Source organism: Neodiprion virginianus, chromosome 5 (genome assembly GCF_021901495.1).
Source record: "Neodiprion virginianus isolate iyNeoVirg1 chromosome 5, iyNeoVirg1.1, whole genome shotgun sequence".
Lineage (NCBI taxonomy): Eukaryota > Metazoa > Arthropoda > Insecta > Hymenoptera > Diprionidae > Neodiprion > Neodiprion virginianus.
In genome coordinates, this window is record NC_060881.1 from 1,816,416 (window position 1) to 1,835,042 (window position 18,627).

An 18,627-nucleotide genomic window follows, 5' to 3' on the forward strand; every position below is an offset into this window, starting at 1 on the left:
AAATATTGTGACTCAATTGTTGTTAATTATATTAAACCGCACCTACCTTATATATTCGTGTATCTTATTACGAATAATACTTACTCTATATGTATAATGAAGCACGATTGTTCAAATCTTGAATATTGCTTTTTGTATTGTGATATGCTTATGAATAAACAAATTTCTCAAAGTTCACAACCGAAATAATTTTCCAACACCTTTACACGTTGTAACATTGTAATACAGGAAGGTATTTCAAACGGCCGATCAACTTACCTGAGACAATCAAATTCCGATAAAATGAAATCTTCATATTTATGTAAGACAAAATAAGATTTCACGAAAATGAAATCGCGGTTCAGGTCGCTGATTAATTGGCGATCTTATAAAATTTTTCATACCTTCGTTTTCATGTCCGAATTCATTTTATTCATAAAAGTACAATAATCTATTTAACTTGCGTCGTAATAATTATTAATTGCAGTAATAGTCCGTTCTTTAAAATCTATACCGTAAATCTGGTATTTATACTGTTTACGGGATTGGAAATAGCGTGGTACAGAAAGACATCGGTTTCAGAGCGAACGATCAATCAATATTTTAACGTAAAAAATTCGGATTCATTATCAATGGGACAGAGATATTTTACTCACCGATTGGAAATTAAGGGAATAGGATTCTTGGGACTCGTGGAACCATTTTTATGTTGCGCAAATCTCCGTAAACTCACTCTTGTCGCAACCTTCATAACTCCGTCGCTCCGCACATACGTGTGATGTCTCACCGCACCGTCGCAAGTATACTATTATTTTCATTTTCGATAAAGAAAAAAAAAAAATACGGTACACTAAACATTCGTGCATAAATCGTGTTTGCGAAAAGAGTTGAAGTTACTTCACTGTTAAATAATTATCCCACTATTTACATCTTTAGACACTTGGTTTCGTCATTGGTTCGTTTTTTTTCCATTTTCTTCTCTCAACGCGACTCGCGTAACATTTGCACACTGTCGAATAATTGATACGACTGTTTGAGAAATTCTTTAAACAAATGATGAATGTATACCGACAAATGTTTTTCAGCGCGTGAAATAATAATCGGAAAGAAGACCATCATCTTCAAGGTCGTGAATTTTACGAGCGTTTAAATCGATTTACCGCGTGAATATTTTAAACGTTAGCGAAATTCTTCTCCGAACACTTCACGGCACTGGTTTTGCTCTCAGTGCCACTGGAGCAAGTTCGTATCAAGGTAAACGCCGTTTTTAACGACTTCGGTTTACGCGTACATGTCTTCCCTATCCGCTCCAACGCCGTCGCCATCTTCCAAGCTTGAGAAATTTAAGAAATGGGCGGGTCGGTGAACCTCGTGGTAAAATTCTTTCGGATTTGCTAATTGCAGTTCGTACTTCATATTCGGGTCGTGTCTCACGCCTGTGAATTGTTTGAAAAGTCACAACATCAATTATACCACGTTTAAACGTAATCAAGTATTCACAGCACACGAAAAGCACGCAATACTCACCCATGAAGTTGTAGTTCCAAGAACCCTGACTAGGAACCATAAAGAAGCCCAGGAAACGATCAGAAAGCAGCATTTGTACTTTTTCGTAGTGACTTGGAAGATATCCTTTGGGATTGTTTCCCTTGTCCGTGTTTTGTTTCCCCCATTCAAATCCACTATAATAAAAGTGATTTTTCACACATTATTCACCATTTGATTGCTGATATACTTCATCCATTTGAGGATACTTCTATGACAAGCAGAATTTTCAAAACCTTCAGACATCCAAAGAGTCTACCTAATGTGAAGCTGCCGATAATGTAACGAATGACTTTTACACCGAATATTTAAATGCACCCAAGTTTTAACTCTCGGCGTGATCCAGGGCGTTTGAACAATTCAATTTGAAAATCACATACCTAGGAGTGAGTTTGTATGCCGTGAGGGAACATGAACCAGGGGTGAAACTGCATGTAATGACAATTGTTTTCTCTCCGTCCCATCCAGGATTTTCGGCCATAACTCTGGCGTGCGTTGATATGTCCTAAAAATAATCGTAATTCTTGATAGGCGAGTTGTCAGTTAGTATAACGTTCCTACACTGCTTATACGAAAGAACAATTTCGAGTACTAAGCATATAACGAAAGTTACATACTTGTGGAGATAATTGAGGCAGTTCATTCGGCTGAGTGTGTATCCATCCAAGCGGTTCCATCTCTTTGAGATATTGATGGTTTGGCAAAGAACTTGGAAGATGCACAGTTTGATGTGTACCCCATTGTGGGGCCATTACTATACACCGTATCTCCTTCACCTGAGGATTGTCCGGAGGACTAATGCCGTACAGATACCCTGCGATCTAAACAAGAGTGATTTATTATTACGAATGAATCGACAAAGCAGTAAAACTATCACATAGTCAAGTAGCGCGCATCCACATACCTGCGCGCGTAAGTCAGAGATGGTGACAAATTTCTTGAGAACATTCTTTGGCAGTATATAAGTGTACCCGGTTTCCTTGATATCGTCAGACGAAACGTATATGTGGTTAGTTCTGAGGTGAAGATTGGTGGCCGAAATAGCTCTCACTCGCCATTCCGTTTTTGAACTGAACGTCTGAGTTTCATAGTTTGAAGTAGTGGCGGTGATAATTTCGTCACCATGTTTGTTGACTGTTCTAGTGGTTGTTGCAGTGAGCTGCGATTGCTCTTTAGTCTGTTTTTCAATCTCGGCAATCTGTTGTCTCTGAGCCGACGGAGCGCTGATCTCCATTCCAAGAATAATGTCACGAATTTCAGACTGTGTTAGCGATGCAACATTGACGCTGTTGAAGAAAAGTTAGTTAGCACGTTAAAAAGTCAACCTCCTCGCAATCAAATAAGACGAAATATAGACCACTTACTTGTTTTTCTTTCCATAGTCAGCCAAAATCAAATCCTTCAACTGCACTTCCACCTTGATCCACTCGTCATCGGTAAGTGATGGCCAAATATGATGCGGCTCTGTGATAGTCGTTTTGTCAGGCTTGAGAACAACTTTTGTTCTTTCTGTGTTGACATGTAATGCTCGCAGAATCAGGATCAGACGTGAAAATGCCTGTGTAATGAATTTCATAAATGAGAGTTCAATCAGCTCCGTTGATTTTTATTATTCGTACGATATGGTTAATTTCACTATGAAAAAAACAAAAGCAACTTACCGTGTACGAAGAAATTGTTTTCAGCCAATCGTCATAGAGATTGAAGAGAACCATTTGAGGTTCCGTAGCCTTCAGAATAAGGTCACCAAACTTTTCTACCTTAAGACAGGCTTGGAACGGAAGTTGCAACTCCGAACCTTTGATAACGATGTTAGGGAAGTCGAGTAAATGAACCTGTAAAAGTTAAGTGAAATACTGAAGGTTGTTTTTATTGCTTCAAAAATTTGGTTCATGTTCCATTTTAGATGGTTGAAATTTTATCCGTACCTCGAGAGGATCCAACATTCCTTTTCTGGTTACGATAATTTGTTTAGGTTGCTCTTCAACGGGAAGAGACCGAATCAACGCCGCAACTTCCTCGGCAGTTTTCCATTTCGCCAGCTAGAATGTTTCCATATTATCGGGCGTTCGTTAGTGATAAATTAGCGAATTTCAATTACCTGTCCGAGACGCTTTTGACCAGCCCAAACCGAGGTGTGAATAATTTTGAGGAAAAGCTGTCCAGTGCGAGGGTTGAAGATAAAGATGGCACCGTTGATAGGTTTCGTAGTCAAATTACCTTCAAAAGTCTTGTGAATCGTTACTCGGTAGACGTTTGTATCATCGACAAACCTGAAAAAACCAATAATTTTTCAATTAAAAACAGTTGTCATGAAGTAACTTGTGCTTGCCGACAAGACGTGGGGAAAAATAATCCACCTACCAAATAATCTGATTTGAGAACAGCTCTCCGTAATTTTGTGACGATAGGTAAGGCTCTGTTGGTTCTGAAGAGTAGAGTTGAAGAGCCTTCCTGATGCGCTCTCTTAGTACATAAAGCGCAGGGTTGGCTTTCATTATCTTTGCCATCGCTTGCTGGATAAGAGGCTTACAGCCCGGGAACCAGTTACCATATGCGCTGTTTGATGAATGATAAAATTAACCTTGGTAATTTTGCAAAACAAATGATGTACCGTCTCTTACAAATTACCTGTGCAGGTTGTAAGCCAAATCAATGGCGATAAGCAGCCCTGTTGGAGAAGGATAAATCGACATGTTGTCTGTTGTATAGTCCAAAAACTTCGCCCTTGCGTATCGTTCAATGTCATGAGAATCGTAGTCACCCCACCTCAATTGGACATCAATCCAATATTTTTGGGTTGTGGTATTGTCCATCATGTCTCTAAAATGCGACAACACAGTTGCTGATTACGTCATGTAAGTTAAATCGATGGACTACTTATATTAATTGAATTGCAGTCCGAGTGAAGATCGTTAAAAGTAGCGATGACTCACTTTGAATCTGCTAGCAAAGATGGCCTGGACACATTCCACTTGTACGCAGAGAAGAGCAAGATATCGGCGCAAGACGAGTTCATCTTGTAAGACTTTCTCGGGTGGATAGTTTCCTTTTGTACAGTTTCAATCTCGAGAGCATCTAATTCTTGATCAAACACTTGACACAGATCCATGACGATAGATTCGTGAACCTTTTGCCACAAATGGGCACGGAAGATTTGAATCAGGGATATTTTTAGCGTGGGAATTTTTCCGTGCATGAAAATTCCAGTCAGATCCAGTTGCACCTATGGCGAATAAAAGGAATGTTATATCCCTGCTCATCTGGTGGCTGAAAATTATGGAGTTAGTTTTGGACGCACCTGGAATCCAACGTAAACGTTGGCTCTGTTGATGGTCGGCGACCACCACAAAGTAAAACGACGGTTCGGAATTTGATTTAAACCAGATCTCTGTGCGTTTGTCAATTTTTTGTACTTCATCGACTCTTCAAATCCTGATGCCTTCTCCCTACATTACGAAAATAAAAGAAATGCTATAAAAATTTCAATCGTTTAGATTTTATTGCCAACACTATTAAACAATGGCAAAATACTGACCAAAACAGACCTTCCCAGGTAGGGAAATACGTTCCTTTGAACAGAGTATGCTCAAGGATACCTTCGACTCCTCCAAGCGCTTGGATCATATCAGTTCGGTAGTTGTTCAAGTTCCACAATTTACCGTCGTGACGTTGATGGGTCCACCAGAACGGATTTTGTTTGAGTACCTGTAACACGAGTTACCAAATAAAAGATACGACAAATTACTTGGGCCAATTTAATTTGGGTTTCAGGAAAGTTTGAAACAATGTAATGACCTGGTACTGTTTGAATTCTGTTCGGATTCTCCATCCTTTGTCATAGGCAAGAGTGTGCCTATCCTTTTGGAAGAGTGTGTTTATCCTTGGTATACCACGGTCCCAACTGTCTTCAAGATCTTCCAGAGTGAGACGACGATTTTGCGCATTCGCCTCTTGACGCTTCAACGCGTACTCGGCCCACACTCGTTGAGAATCAATGAACTCTGATTCCCATGGCTGAATGTATCTGTACAAGTTGGGAATCAACTGATCCTCGTCGTGACTCATTCCGGATCGGAAATGAGTAATTCCAACGTCAGTTTGCTTTGACCATCTCAGGTCAGACTGAAATTATCAATGAAAAGAATGAAAGATTGAAACGACGCACACCTGACTGATACATTATTGAAATATGTTCGAATTACCTGTGGAATGAGAACGTGTCCCATAGACAGCATACCGAGTCCTCCAAGTTCTTTGGGAGTATAGAAAACGACAGGTGGAAATCTCGAAGGCATTTTAGAGTTCAAACCGATCTTGATTCTGGTTTGAATTTTGTTCTCGCACTTGACAAGTAGATCCAGAAGTTCTTGAGTATTGACAACAGCTTCGCGGAAGTAAGTCATGAGACCGATGAGCGCAGTGTTCCATTTGTTTACGATTTTGGTGAAAGTAGTTGACCCAGACGCCATGAGGATCTGTCTGACTCTGTTGTGGAATCTCTGAAGACTTTCATCGTCAACTCTGAGGAAACACTGTGCCGTCCTTTCCTTAGTGATTTCATTCTGCAGATTCCAAACTCCGTCTCTGTGCGTGAATTCTTCATGCGTCGTTCTGCATTTTGGTAATATGCGACACTCGAAACCACTCATGTTGAATAACAAATTGGGATTGTCTTTACTGTAGACACTCACAAAACTATTCTCCCACTGAATGGTGGTCGTCGACCGAGGCAATCTGTTCTTTATGTCCCAGAATACGGCTCGACCGCTGCGAATTAAAGAAAAAAGAACTTCAACAGTAGATAATTAATCGTTTGCGTGAAAAAATTAGAAATTAATGTATAAAACGGCCAAACACTCACAGGTTTACGTCGTGTTTCATCAAGCGCATTCTCGCATCTCTAGGCCAGCACTTCTTATTGTTGTAACCTACGATATTTTCGTTGTTCGGATCTGGATGTTCGGTCAAGTACCGTTGTATCAGATCTCTGGCTTCTTCTGCTGTGAACCTGTAAATATACTTAATGAAATTTCCGCAAGAAACTTTATATTACGTTCACTAAAAAACTGGATCACAATTTTACCTGAGAAACAAGTGGATTCTATCCACGTATCTGCAGAATAAACGAATTGGATGAGCCGTTTCAGAAGCTACATCTTGGAAAGTCAGAAAATCGTTGGGCATTTGCGGTGGCCCAGCCATTTCGCTTGCTCTTTGCAAACCGAGCACGAGTAAGTCCAATACCAAGCCATAGTATTGTGCTATGAACGAAGCGAATTGCAGACCTCTTATAATACCGTAACTGTTCGTGTGATTCATGTCCTGGAAATAAGGTAAAAAACTTTGTCAATCGTAAAATCCTGAAGAAAATACGACAGTCTTGAAATCGATTCAACTTGTCATCATCTTGGAAACTGTATCAGGTATGAGAAACCAGTACAGGGCAAAAGTGATCGTTACTTTACGAGGCACTAGTAGAAGGCTGACAGATAATTGAATTATTTAGCAATTTCTACATCCTCGAAATTTCATAATGTAAAGAATATGGAAATAATAATTACCTTGTAATTTATGACAACGTTGTTCTTTGCTGTCATGTAATCAGCGATATTGTGATCAACGATGAGCCTGAGGAGTCTGTTGAGCAATGTTAAATCAATTTTTTCGTACAGTTTCTCAAACTTCGACTCAAGCAGGACGTTGCACTCGCCTTCACTAACATCCCACACATCCTGCAAGTTGTTTATACCCTGACACCACTTGTACACCAAAAGTGGAGGCGGTTCTGTATCAGATGGCTTTACCCAGGGTGGGAAAAGTCTGCGTTTGTCCGCCTCGTACCAGAGATATTGATCCAGGTACGCATCCGTGATTTTTTCCAACGGCTCAACGTCGTAGACGGGAATCAGGTGACTGTAGAGATCCATAAACTCGATTCCGACCTAGAAATAGATCGCGAAGTTGAGGGAGAGGACATTTTTGGGGAGAAAAAGTTATTTTCCATATCAAACAATTCAGGTTGTGCTATTTTTCCAACTAAAACAGGGCAGATGTTCATCTCAGACAAACATCTACTCACTGAACCAGAAGTCAGCCTCAAAAATGGCTGATTTCAGACCCCTACACAAATCTGTCATCATGAATATTCAGACCAGAACAGAGTAATGGTTTTGTACATTAGCAAAAACAAAAACACACAATAAAAGTTTTACGATGCTTACCTCTTTGAACGCCCTCTGCGTCAATAAATGACGTTTAATCCTTGACAACGCCTCATGAGGATTGTCGTAGGCTTGTTCAATCAATCCGAGTTCCTCTCGCTGGCTCTGATTTAACCTTGACTTGACGCTGTAGGCTTCCTTCAATCTTTCCAAAGCAAGAATCAAAAGTTTCGTGTCGTGTTTGTAAGACAATGGTGGGAATGGTATTGGCGCAAATCGACGAGACTCAAGCCAGTGAACTGTCGTTGTATAAATGGCAACAGCTTCTTCTGGAGAGATGTATGGTCCATCCTAAAATTAATTCGACCGCAGAAAATTAGCATTACTTCGTACGTCAGGTATTTAATCGAATAATCAACCTTTTAACACTCACTTTCAAGTAATTGTGTTGCCTTTCCTGCTCTGCCTTCAAGTAGAGTCTTGTCAGACGTCCCAAGTTCTTTTTACAGACTGTCTTATCGACTGTAGCACCTCGCCTAATACGTTCGCGATTGTAATGTGCGGTGTTAGTCCACCAGTCAGCCTTCATCTTAACGTATCGAAGAATCATATTTTCGATCGGAATAGGCAGCCCTGGAACCTATACAAAAAACAAATTGTCACTCAAGAGTGATGAAAAAAACGAATCAAGAGATGAAACGGAATCAAGTCACAAACCTTCCATGGAATGTTAGCTTTCCAGCATCTCCAAGCCTCGCTAAGATGTTGAAGAATTGTTCTGGCTTTGTTCTGTTTAATACCTTCAGGCATCATGTCAACGATGTCGTGCATCACAGAGGCTCGCAATTCGAGATCGAAGTGCGACTCGACTCGCTGTTTGGTCACAGTCTTTGCAACCCCTTTGGAATGCCGTCCCTCGAACTGCCTAGACAAAAGATTACCAAGCCAGCGTTCGAGCAGCGGTGTGATACCACGCATGAAGAATAGCCACACTCTCCATCCAGGTGCCCAGAATCCACATCCGGGACCTTTGCCTACTGGACCCTATCATCAACACACGAAAAAAAGATTTTTTTGTGAAACACGAGCTTTACAGAGTGAATAAATTCAAGAATATGGAAACGGTACGTGAAAAAAAAAAGCAAAAAAATACTCACAGTGTTAAATCTGTAATAGATAAGGTGCTTCAAGTCTTTGCACATTCTAATCTGCCTCATCAGTTTGTACTTGTAGCGATACATGCCAGTAAGTTGTCCGACATGAGCAAAGATGTATTGAAGCCCGTCAGCGAGTTGAAAGGCATCAACGTTGTTCAAACGGTACTGAACGTGAGAATCGATAATCAGTTTGGTCAGTCGGAGGATTTCACGACAGAGATGGAATGCTGAAAGTAAAAACAAGCATTACGACTAGCACATTACAGTCCAAACTTATGATCTTTGACATTTTTACCACTCACCATTTCCAAAACGCGACTTCTTTCTCTCTTTGGTGGTCAAAGTCTTGACCGGTTTCAAGTTAAAGTTATAATCAAGATGAAGATAGTTCAAATTCTTTCTGTGAATGAGCAAGTTCAACATATTGTATCCCTGCCTGCATACTTGAAGACCAGCTTCTACCCAGTCGATAGTTGTAGTCTGGAAGAACTTGGTCGATTTGAAAGATCTGAAGAGGTATCGTTTTTTCTGTGGCTTTGGAGGCCTGTGTTTCAATGCATTCAGGACAAAGTACTTTAGCAATTTCTGGTAACTGACACGAACTTTGACTGGCTGTCCCGGTGGACAATGTTCGCGGTACCAAGATTTTACCAGGGGAATATCAATCGCTCGTCTAGTTCTGCCAGATCGCGTGTTAAACGGACGTGGTGCCCAAAGCAGAGCAATTCCATTAGCCGTGTTGTCTGTATAAAGCGGAGTCTCCTGCAAAAATGGCTGAACCTCTTCAGGCAGTACAAAATCTTCATCTTCTTCAAGAAGAGGCTCCATTGTCTACGGAAAGAGAGGATTTTCTAAAATTAAATTGTGAATTGTGGAGATTTTGAATGAAACTCGATGAATAAAATACAGTGTCGTCATTTTGGAAACTCCGTTAGTCATGCTGCGCTAACGCAGGGCAAAAATGACCCTTCATCTACGAGCTATTTTAGTTGAACAACTCATTGAACAGGGATGTCGACGTGGAACAGCTCGAAATCAAATATGATAATCTCTACACAGCATTTATTAAAGAGCAATGAATGTACCTTCAATGAATTTCGGTGTGAAATCGGGTTGATCAATGGATCAAAATAAAAGGCAGGTAAATCTGGATCCTCGGTCTTGATGTAGACAACGTTAGGAGCGTGGTACCTGCGACCAGGATATAATTAACCAAATATAAGGATAGCAATGTTAAAGTTAAAAATTTGTCTGTGATTTCAGCAGTCGCCCTCTCTCCTCTACGAGGGTGACGAATAACGATCACTAAATATTTTACCACACGGCTAGTAAGACCACATATAATTTTAATATTGTCTTAAAACTGGTGTGGATATCAATATAATAACAGAATCTGCAGAAATTTAAAAAATAATCTGCAAGTAAAACTACCTACCACGAAAGATGAACGAAGTGTGGCATGTTGTTGTACAGATAAGGAAAAGCGATACGATATTCCGTACGAATTGGTTGTCGGATGATTATTTTATTTATGTCGTTGAACTCGTTCCAATCCTCGTCAGCAGCATTTGAATCCTTCACAAGGGGCTCAAACTTAGGACCGCCAGGAATGGCCATGTTCAAAGCTTTTGCAGTAAAGAACGACTTTGGATCAAAGAGGTAGAAGAAATTTTGATCAACCAAATCAGTCAGCAGCTGATTGGCCAAACGATATAATGTTGCCATTTGTGGAAGGGACAAGTTCCACTTACGATAAGTTGATCCATTAACATGCCTGGAAATTATTAGAAAAATTTCGTTGCGTGAAATAATTTTGGTCATGTTTCTTCAGACTGCTAAATTTTGAGTATATATGTAAGTCTATTTCAGATTAGCGTTTGATCCAATCACAACGTTGCATTTGTCTTATCTCAGACAAGCAAACAACAACGCTGCAACCGTCAGACCACATGAATGACTGATTTCAGGACCCCTACGCGATTCATCATGAAATTGGTGTATAAATGACGTATATTGTCAGGAGTTGGGCAGCAGGTCATATATTGACACCAAAGCTGCGAAAGGTCCTGATATTGCTAATGAAATAATTCAGTTCACTTTCAAGAAAAATTTCAGCTGAGCTCAGCATCATAATCAAGTATTTACTTACTTTGTCCCAACCAAAGGTTTGTGCTCGTAAAACCATGTAGCAACCGATTCGTCTTCCTCCGAGTCAAGCTCGATTTGTATGGCTTCCAAAGGCTCGACATCCAACACATTGTCTGCATAATCTAGAGGCGGTTCTTCATCATCGAACGGAGGAAATCTCATTCTTTTGAAATGTCTTCTGTCTCGTTTCTCACGCCTCATCATGATCCACATTGTTCTTAAAATTAAATTCACTAAATTTTAATCACGATCAAACATTGAGCCAAAGTAATTATTTGACCTTTTTTTCTCTCTTAACAAAGAGTTAGAAATTCTTTAAAAACTCACCCCCACTGAGCGATATAGACTGGTTCAATGACCCATGGAATTTCATTGACAAATGTGATGGCTCCGGTGATATGATACAGCACTTTGACGTCCCGAATTTGTTCCCATGGCATTGGCATGTTTTCCAACAATTTCATCACAGCATGAGGCATGTATTTCAGAGCACTGTAATTAATATAATGACCGTATAACAAAAGGTGAAGACAAAATTACAAACAAAAATAGAGCTTCATCGAACACTGATACACAATAATTACCCCAAATAAACACGTTTGTCATGTCTGTATTTTCGGCTGCTCATATCTCCATGATCTCTAATAATCTTTCTTATGTGCTCAGGTGGCATATCCTCCTTCTGAGCATCGACGAACCCAAATTTACGTTTCTCCGCAAAACGTTTGGACTGTAATTGCTGCCACTTTTGAGCTAAAATTTGCAGAAAGTGGGATAACAAAATCAAGTTATCTAATCATATGTGAAAAGTTTTCATCAATGAATGCCATTTGGAAATATATTAATTTTTCAGATGTTTCCTTTAATCACTAGAAAATAATACACATGCGTAAAGGACCTTTTCTGTCTTTCCAACATTAACAATAATAATCCATTCTTACCTTTTTCCTGCAATTTATCTTCGGAAATAACTTCGGGCTGCTTAGGCAGCTGCGGTAGCGGCGGCCCAGCCATTGCTTGCATGTGAGCATGATGGGCTGCCTGAGCATGAGCCGCTGCTTGCGCGTGAGCTTGCGCAGCTGCAAGCTGAGCGTGGGCCTGCTGCTGGGCCATCATGGTGGCCCACGGGTTTGGGCCCAGCAAGTAAGGCGGTATAGACATTTTGACGCTGACTTATTTAGCTGAAAAGAAATTTTTTAAATCTTTGATCAATCAGCTAATTATTATAAAAATTATGAGTTGAAAAAGTAGTATAACTAGACGTAAATGAGCATATAAGAAATCGTGCCAATTGACCTAGATATCATACAATCCGAATTAAATACGTGAAAGTAAATCAATACGGAAATACAATGTGGCAAGAAAATGTCACGTAATCTGTCAATCATTTACAGAGTTATTGAGTAATAAAAATGCGGCGTTGAGGCCTGTAAATACACATCCTTTGGTTATGGTTGACTTCCATTGTCAAATTGGGATCTTAAAAGCTTTTATTACTTTTATTCGATTAGTGAAATAATTATGATATTTTTGAGGTTATATAAGCAAAAATTTCCGTTTAGTGATCAGTCAAAATCGACGCCGACCGTTGATTTTCATTGGCGAGAATGCGGTGAGGACAAAAATCGTCAGCCATTTTGATCACGAGAATGTCGTGAGTGTTGTATTTACCTTGGTTTCTGTTGCAAATAGGGTATCGCTAGTTGTTCAGCAACATCGCGCCCAATTTGCTCTTCCAATTAATCAACTGGTGTTATTTGGCACCTGATTTTCGTCCGTCTATACGTATCTTTGCGAAACGTATCTCCTACGTTTACAAGCCGACATGCCGAACGAAGACGAAATTACTCGAATACTCGAAATCAGTAGCGCCGCTACAAAATGGCGGCTGCGTTTACTAAACTCTTTGTAACACGGAGTCGACTTCCGGTCACTAAGGTTACACGCATCAACCGTCGAGAAAAATTCCTGCACTTCGGCGTGGAAAGTCCACTGAAAGTCACATTATACGATAATAATTTTCACCCCATATCCGTGTCTAAATATACCTGACTAGTTTGTGGTTTTGAGCTCACCTTAACGAACATCCGGTCGGCGAACAGGGTAGAGGCAAGTGTGACGTCGGAACGGTACCTAGTGGAAATCTCCAGATGTTAGACACCGGAAACATTCACACGCAGCTACAGCCAGACTCACATCAGTAGTTTGGGTCACCAATTACCGATTAAGTATTGAAATACACCGGACAACGGGCATTCTGTCGCTCTAGTCGAACGAACCGAAGAGGGAGAAATTGTTGGATAAAAAGATTTAATTTGGCTTACCTTTTTGAGAATATTCTGGATGCGATGACTTGTAGATTGGTGAGAGGTTTTAGCGGAATAACTGACTTTAATATTTTTGGATATTTTGACTAAGTTTGGTTTATTTTATAAGTTTTGATATTTAAAAGTCACAAACGCAGAGTTACACAGTGTAAGATCTTAAACTTAGTATGACAAAAAATGGAGTTGAAGCTCGCTAAACTTTTGGGCTGGCTACGTTGTATGAAAGTTTTAATGCAAAAGGCTAAAGGATTTTACCGCGAGACTGTACCGGAACTAGATGACGAATCTGGAGGTAGAAACACAAGAGAGCGATCGAGTGATCGGTCGCCCTTTTTATAGGGGTCGATCGTTGCGCAGAACGATCCCCCTCTCTAGTTTTTTGGTCACCTTTGCGCACCTCCCCTCTTTTTCTAGGAATTTCTAATTAGGTCACGACATCCTCGCGCATACACGCCCGTTATCTTAGTTCTTTAGCTATTACTATATCGTAGGTTTTTACGTATGGTGTATCGCTGTTTGGTGCGGTGGTGTAGGTGCGTGGACTTGGTTCCGTAGTTCTCCGAACTGCGTGGGCTTTTCGTTGTGGCGCCAGCCCCCTTTGTGGCGCCAGCCCCTTTTGTGGCGCCAGCCCCCTTTCTGGCGCCCCTCAGCCACTTAACTTCTTCCTGCCTACCTCTTAATGTTTTTGCTATCTTGTTCGTTACAAAGCCCATATTTCATTCTGGTTACCTGTCGTTTGTTAGTTTTACAGCTATATCTATATAGAATTACATATGTATTATAGTCGACTACTGTCGTTGTTAACCTGGAGTACAATAGCTATTGTTTATGAACATAGTTTGTTATTTGTTTAACATTATTAGAATCGCGCTGCTGCGAATATCCTTAGTTGTTTGTGTTATAATTATCTTAACAGATTTAGAGTATTTAGTAGTTTGATGATTCATAGCTTTAGAGCAGGTTTACATGTGTGCTTTTGTATATGATTCCCTTCTGTAGTTGTTCATTCTTATATTGATATGAATCGGCTTGGAAGCTTCTAGAACGTTTTCGTTTCGTCGGTAAGTTTCCTAATGTATTCTCTAGGTAAGGCTCTGTATGGTTCCACATTGGAGATCTGCATTGCCTTCAAAACGTAGCGCGTGTTGCCTACAATACGGCGTTGCGGAATAAGGTATAGTTCATGCTGGGTAATTAGCATTCACGGTTTGATGGTTTTGCAGTCTCTGGTTTTGTGGGTTATTGCAGCAGTGCTATCTTTACATTATATTGGTTATGCGTTTATCTATGGTTTTACAGTCTTCTATACTCCAGGCTATATAGTGAAGCGTATATTGCTTATAGTATAGCTCTCAGCTCCAAATGCACAAATGGCATTGTTGAGTGCTATATAATAATTGGGTATAATTGTGTTAGTTAATTATAGTGTTAATATGATATATAATAACGCATAATAGTATTATAGTTCTCTGTAGTACGAAGATCTCGTAACATGGTTTTTAAGCCTCGGCTAGTAAATTTCATAGTTATTTCCATCTAGGGATATTCCAAATAGTTAGACAGTTGTTTTAATTTCTTATGGTTACAAGATTCTCGTACTTCGAGTTTGGTTAGTTGATAAAAGTAACATGCAGTAATAATAGTCGATAAAACATACGGTCGTTCCGGTCGGATGTTACACCTCCCCCCTTATGCAAGAATGGCGAGCCTCTGCTCGATCATTCTTCCTGACGGTCGTTGGGTGCTGTAGGTTTTTCAATCCATACGGTACTTTGGTTGTCCTTGGGGTCCATGGTCGATGTTGAGACGTTTTTTGCAATTGGTGATTGGGTTGCTGGCTTCATGTTTAAATTGGGGTATATGGGTATCGGCATTCCTTGGGGTGCTTTGTATTCTCCGTCTTCTTCTGTTGTTGGTTTGGTCTGGTTAACGTTTCTCGTGTTGTTTCCCATTGATACATAATATTGTGTGCCCGTGGGTTTCGGCGTTGGTACTTCTTGCTTGAGGGATCCGGGTATCGGCATTCTTTGGGGTGTTTTGTATCCTCCGTTTCCTTCTGTTGTGGGTTCGGTCTGGTTAACGTTTCTCGCGTTGTTTCCCATTGATTCATAATATCGCCCGGCCGTAGGTTTTGGCGCTGGTGCTTCTTGCTTGAAGGAACCGGGTATTGCGTATTCGTGTTTGATTGACATGTCCATGTGTATTTCAGGGATTCCGGAGCAGTGTTTCGGTTTTGGTTGTTCCTGGTTCCAGGATATGTCTAAAGGTTTTGGTTGAGGCGGCGGTTTAGCTTGATTGTTAGATGGTCCTTTGGATTCCGTATCATCCTCTTGTTTTTGCCTGGCTAGATGTAAGAGCAGGTTGGTCAAGGAATTCCATATGGCTCCGAACATGTGAAAGCTGCACCCGTAGGCTTCTCTCAGAGCATATCCGTGGATTATTGTGTCGAGGATGAATTTGGTTATTTGGATGGTTACCCAAATCCCGATTCCTCCTGCGGTGAGAGTGCCGAAGCTTACGAACCAACCCCACATCTTTGTCCATGTGTTCTTGGCTATTTTTTGCATTGCTTCTTCGGTTAGGAATTGCATGATAGATAATTGTTGGTTCGCTATGGTTTGTCCTGACATTCCTCTTGCCATGTCGTTTAGTATTCCAGATCTCTCTGCTGGGAACATGATATGATCTCTCAGTCGTTCCAGATCTTCAGAGGAGTAGATTCCACTGGTTGCTAGGTTATTGGGGTTAATGTATTTCCATGTTGGTGTGGTTAAAGGTTCTATTGTGCCTGGTTTTACTGATTCGGTCAATTCTGGTAGTAATTTATACCATTTCTTATCGAGATTGAACATTACTGGGATGAAAGGGTTACACTCTATCTGTACTCCGGTTTTTAACAACATGCGGCTCTTCGGTGATACAAACATGCTGGCGTTTCCTCTGAATACTGGTAATTCTTGGTAACAGTTCTTCGTCTTTCTAATTTTTACGTCAACTGGTATGCATTTGATTATGTGGATTACTTCTCCTGCTATTGTTGCCATGTAGCCTGGTCCTTTCATTAATTGATGTGCGAAGTCGTCGGGCGTTACGGCTGCGGTTGTCAATAAGTTCCGTAAAACTTGTTGTTCCAATTTGCATTTCTGCGAGAGTACGTCTCGGTATAATGCTGACATCTGCATTCTCATATGTCTTTCCACGTATACGAATTTTGAATTTACGTAGGTGAAAATGTCCAAGTTGCTGGTTGCTATGGGTTTTTTGTGAGTGAACGCGTTTTTAGTTGGTTCTTCGATGATGAGTAGCTTTGGGTGTTCGGTCCGAATCAATTCGTACCCGCATACTTGTTGACGTCCCTTTTTCGAAAAGGCGAAGGTTATGTCTTGGGTGGTAACTGTATACACTTCGTCATAGGTTTCATCGCTGTTTTTGATTTTTGTGGCTCTGCCGTCGTATAAGACGTCGTATCGGTCCAGTTGACAGGAATCCTTTGGCAAGGTTTCCCAAAACGTGTTTCCTCCTTCATTGTCTACGCAATTGCCGTTGCTGAAGTCACACGTTGTTCCGGATCGAAATATGATTTTATTTGAATTTAGGTTTATTTTTGCAGTATATTCGGCTAGACTGATCTTTACATATCCTTGGACTATTACGTCGCTCCATGTTCCGTATTCGTCGGAGTATTGTATGCTTTCGCAGCAACTCATCACTGCGATTTCCTTTATCATGAAGATATGATTTCCCCCGTGGAATCACTGAAGGTCTATGATGTACTTCAATTACCATAGTTTCGCATCAGTTCGATTGTCGTTCATTTCGCATTGTGGTAGTTCCCTTGCACACAGGTTAAAGCGTCGTTCTCGTATGGCATCGTTTCTTTTAAGGGATTTGTTCGGTGTATATTCTCGTCGTACATTAGCTGTCACTCCGCATAAGGGTTGGGTGTTTCTTTATTCCTATCTTATTGTTAGATGTATGCTATATATATCCGATGTACTTAACTAAAGGTATCTATACGCGGCATGATTAGTTATGATAATGGAATTAGTTAGTAATGTGCCCGACAATGGGTCTTGTTATGGCTTTAGTTTATTAATTCATCGTCGCCGTTGTTAGGAATTTCGATTGCCGGATCGTCGATCATAAAGTGTTGCTTGACCTTGTAATTTTGATCGTCAAAAACTATTGAAAATATATCGCCATCTACGTCTTTGATCATTACTATGCTATTCGGATAATTCCCGTAATCGAAAAGATTAACGGTGGTGTATATATCGCTAACGATGTGGTCGGTATATATGCTATAGTTATAGGTTTTTGGTGGCAGGTCATCGTTCCACAACAACTGGCGGGTCACGCTCTTTACCCAATTTGGCATGATTCTATTGCATATTACGGCAATAATATTACCAGCTCGCCTTATTTCTAAGGTTCGCATATCTGGCTGAAATCTATCTGCGAATATTATGACAAAATTTTCCTGGTTTGCCAAGAGCTTCATCTGCAAAATCGAAATGTTGATATAGTAGTTGAAATCATAGTGTTGATGAGGATTATTAATTGCGAGCGGTTGGTTTTTAACGGGATTTGTGTGGTTGGGTATGTCTTCTTGGAGTAGGGGAAGCGTGAGTTTTAAAATTTTTGGAGTTTATTCCTTAAGAAACTATTTGAGTTATAAGGCTTGGTACGGAAATTTTGTGTGGGGTAAAATCAAGTGTAACGTTCGGAACCTTGAGGCGTTAAGTAGAAAGAGACAAACATATATATCTATAAGATTGAACGTGCAAAAGAATGAGATGGGATATATTACAGAGCGTATCCTATACTCGGGGTCTCCTCTTTGTGCGGTGCTTCGTAGTCTCGCTGTATAGTTCACTACCTCTGGGCTGAGAGTTGAATGTGTGCGTATGTTTGTACGTGTGTTGTGTGCCTGCGCATTACGAAGTTCTGCCGCAACTTGTACGTTGCTGCTGAGTACAGGGTATGTATGCTTAGACATCCTAGATTATCGCCTGGTAGGTGAAATATATCTGCGTTTGCTCGGATTAAGTTATAGATATTCTCTTTTTCCTCGGTATTCAAGTGTTCTAATCTCAAAAGGATTCCAAAAGCTCGACCCTGGCTTTGATTAGGTTGTGGGAATTTTGAACCATAAATAATCGTTTTATTTTTGGGATATCTACTTCATTAGGTTGATTCGTGTTTTGCGTAGAGATATTCCGTGGGGTTGCGCACGTTGTCTTCCTTTTATACTCGTCTTCGGCTGTTTTCGTATAGGATTTAAATTCGGATTCGCGTAGACTTCTT

At 40.4% G+C, this 18,627-nt stretch overlaps 1 protein-coding gene across 1 annotated transcript; it reads right to left on the minus strand.

The window, feature by feature from the left end:
* Positions 1 to 948: 948 nt before the first annotated feature.
* LOC124305465 (pre-mRNA-processing-splicing factor 8) lies at positions 949 to 12,858 on the minus strand. The gene is made up of 31 exons (XM_046764961.1): positions 12,665 to 12,858; positions 11,935 to 12,174; positions 11,578 to 11,746; positions 11,321 to 11,485; positions 10,995 to 11,210; positions 10,281 to 10,619; positions 9,931 to 10,036; positions 9,148 to 9,676; positions 8,846 to 9,072; positions 8,406 to 8,732; positions 8,122 to 8,328; positions 7,749 to 8,039; positions 7,089 to 7,469; positions 6,611 to 6,849; positions 6,389 to 6,535; positions 5,730 to 6,294; positions 5,323 to 5,649; positions 5,063 to 5,232; positions 4,826 to 4,973; positions 4,461 to 4,750; positions 4,156 to 4,347; positions 3,889 to 4,083; positions 3,626 to 3,797; positions 3,453 to 3,566; positions 3,186 to 3,359; positions 2,889 to 3,082; positions 2,429 to 2,810; positions 2,142 to 2,345; positions 1,905 to 2,029; positions 1,507 to 1,661; positions 949 to 1,415 (listed from the first exon to the last, which is right to left on the minus strand). The coding sequence occupies exons 2-31, from the start codon at positions 12,152 to 12,154 to the stop codon at positions 1,261 to 1,263; spliced, it is 7,125 nt and encodes a 2,374-aa protein (XP_046620917.1). The 5' UTR covers positions 12,155 to 12,174; positions 12,665 to 12,858; the 3' UTR covers positions 949 to 1,260.
* Positions 12,859 to 18,627: the final 5,769 nt, after the last annotated feature.

What these genes read in the sequence shown, in the direction of transcription:
- LOC124305465 (XM_046764961.1), bottom strand. Translation starts at nt 12,154, where the DNA reads ATGTCTATACCGCCTTACTTGCTGGGCCCAAACCCGTGGGCCACCATG. An exon ending in CACTTCGTTCATCTTTCGTG is followed by an intron (nt 10,037 to 10,280) that starts GTAGGTAGTTTT and finishes TCCTGGTCGCAG; the next exon opens with GTACCACGCTCCTAACGTTG. An exon ending in TTCTCAAATCAGATTATTTG is followed by an intron (nt 3,798 to 3,888) that starts GTAGGTGGATTA and finishes TGGTTTTTTCAG; the next exon opens with GTTTGTCGATGATACAAACG.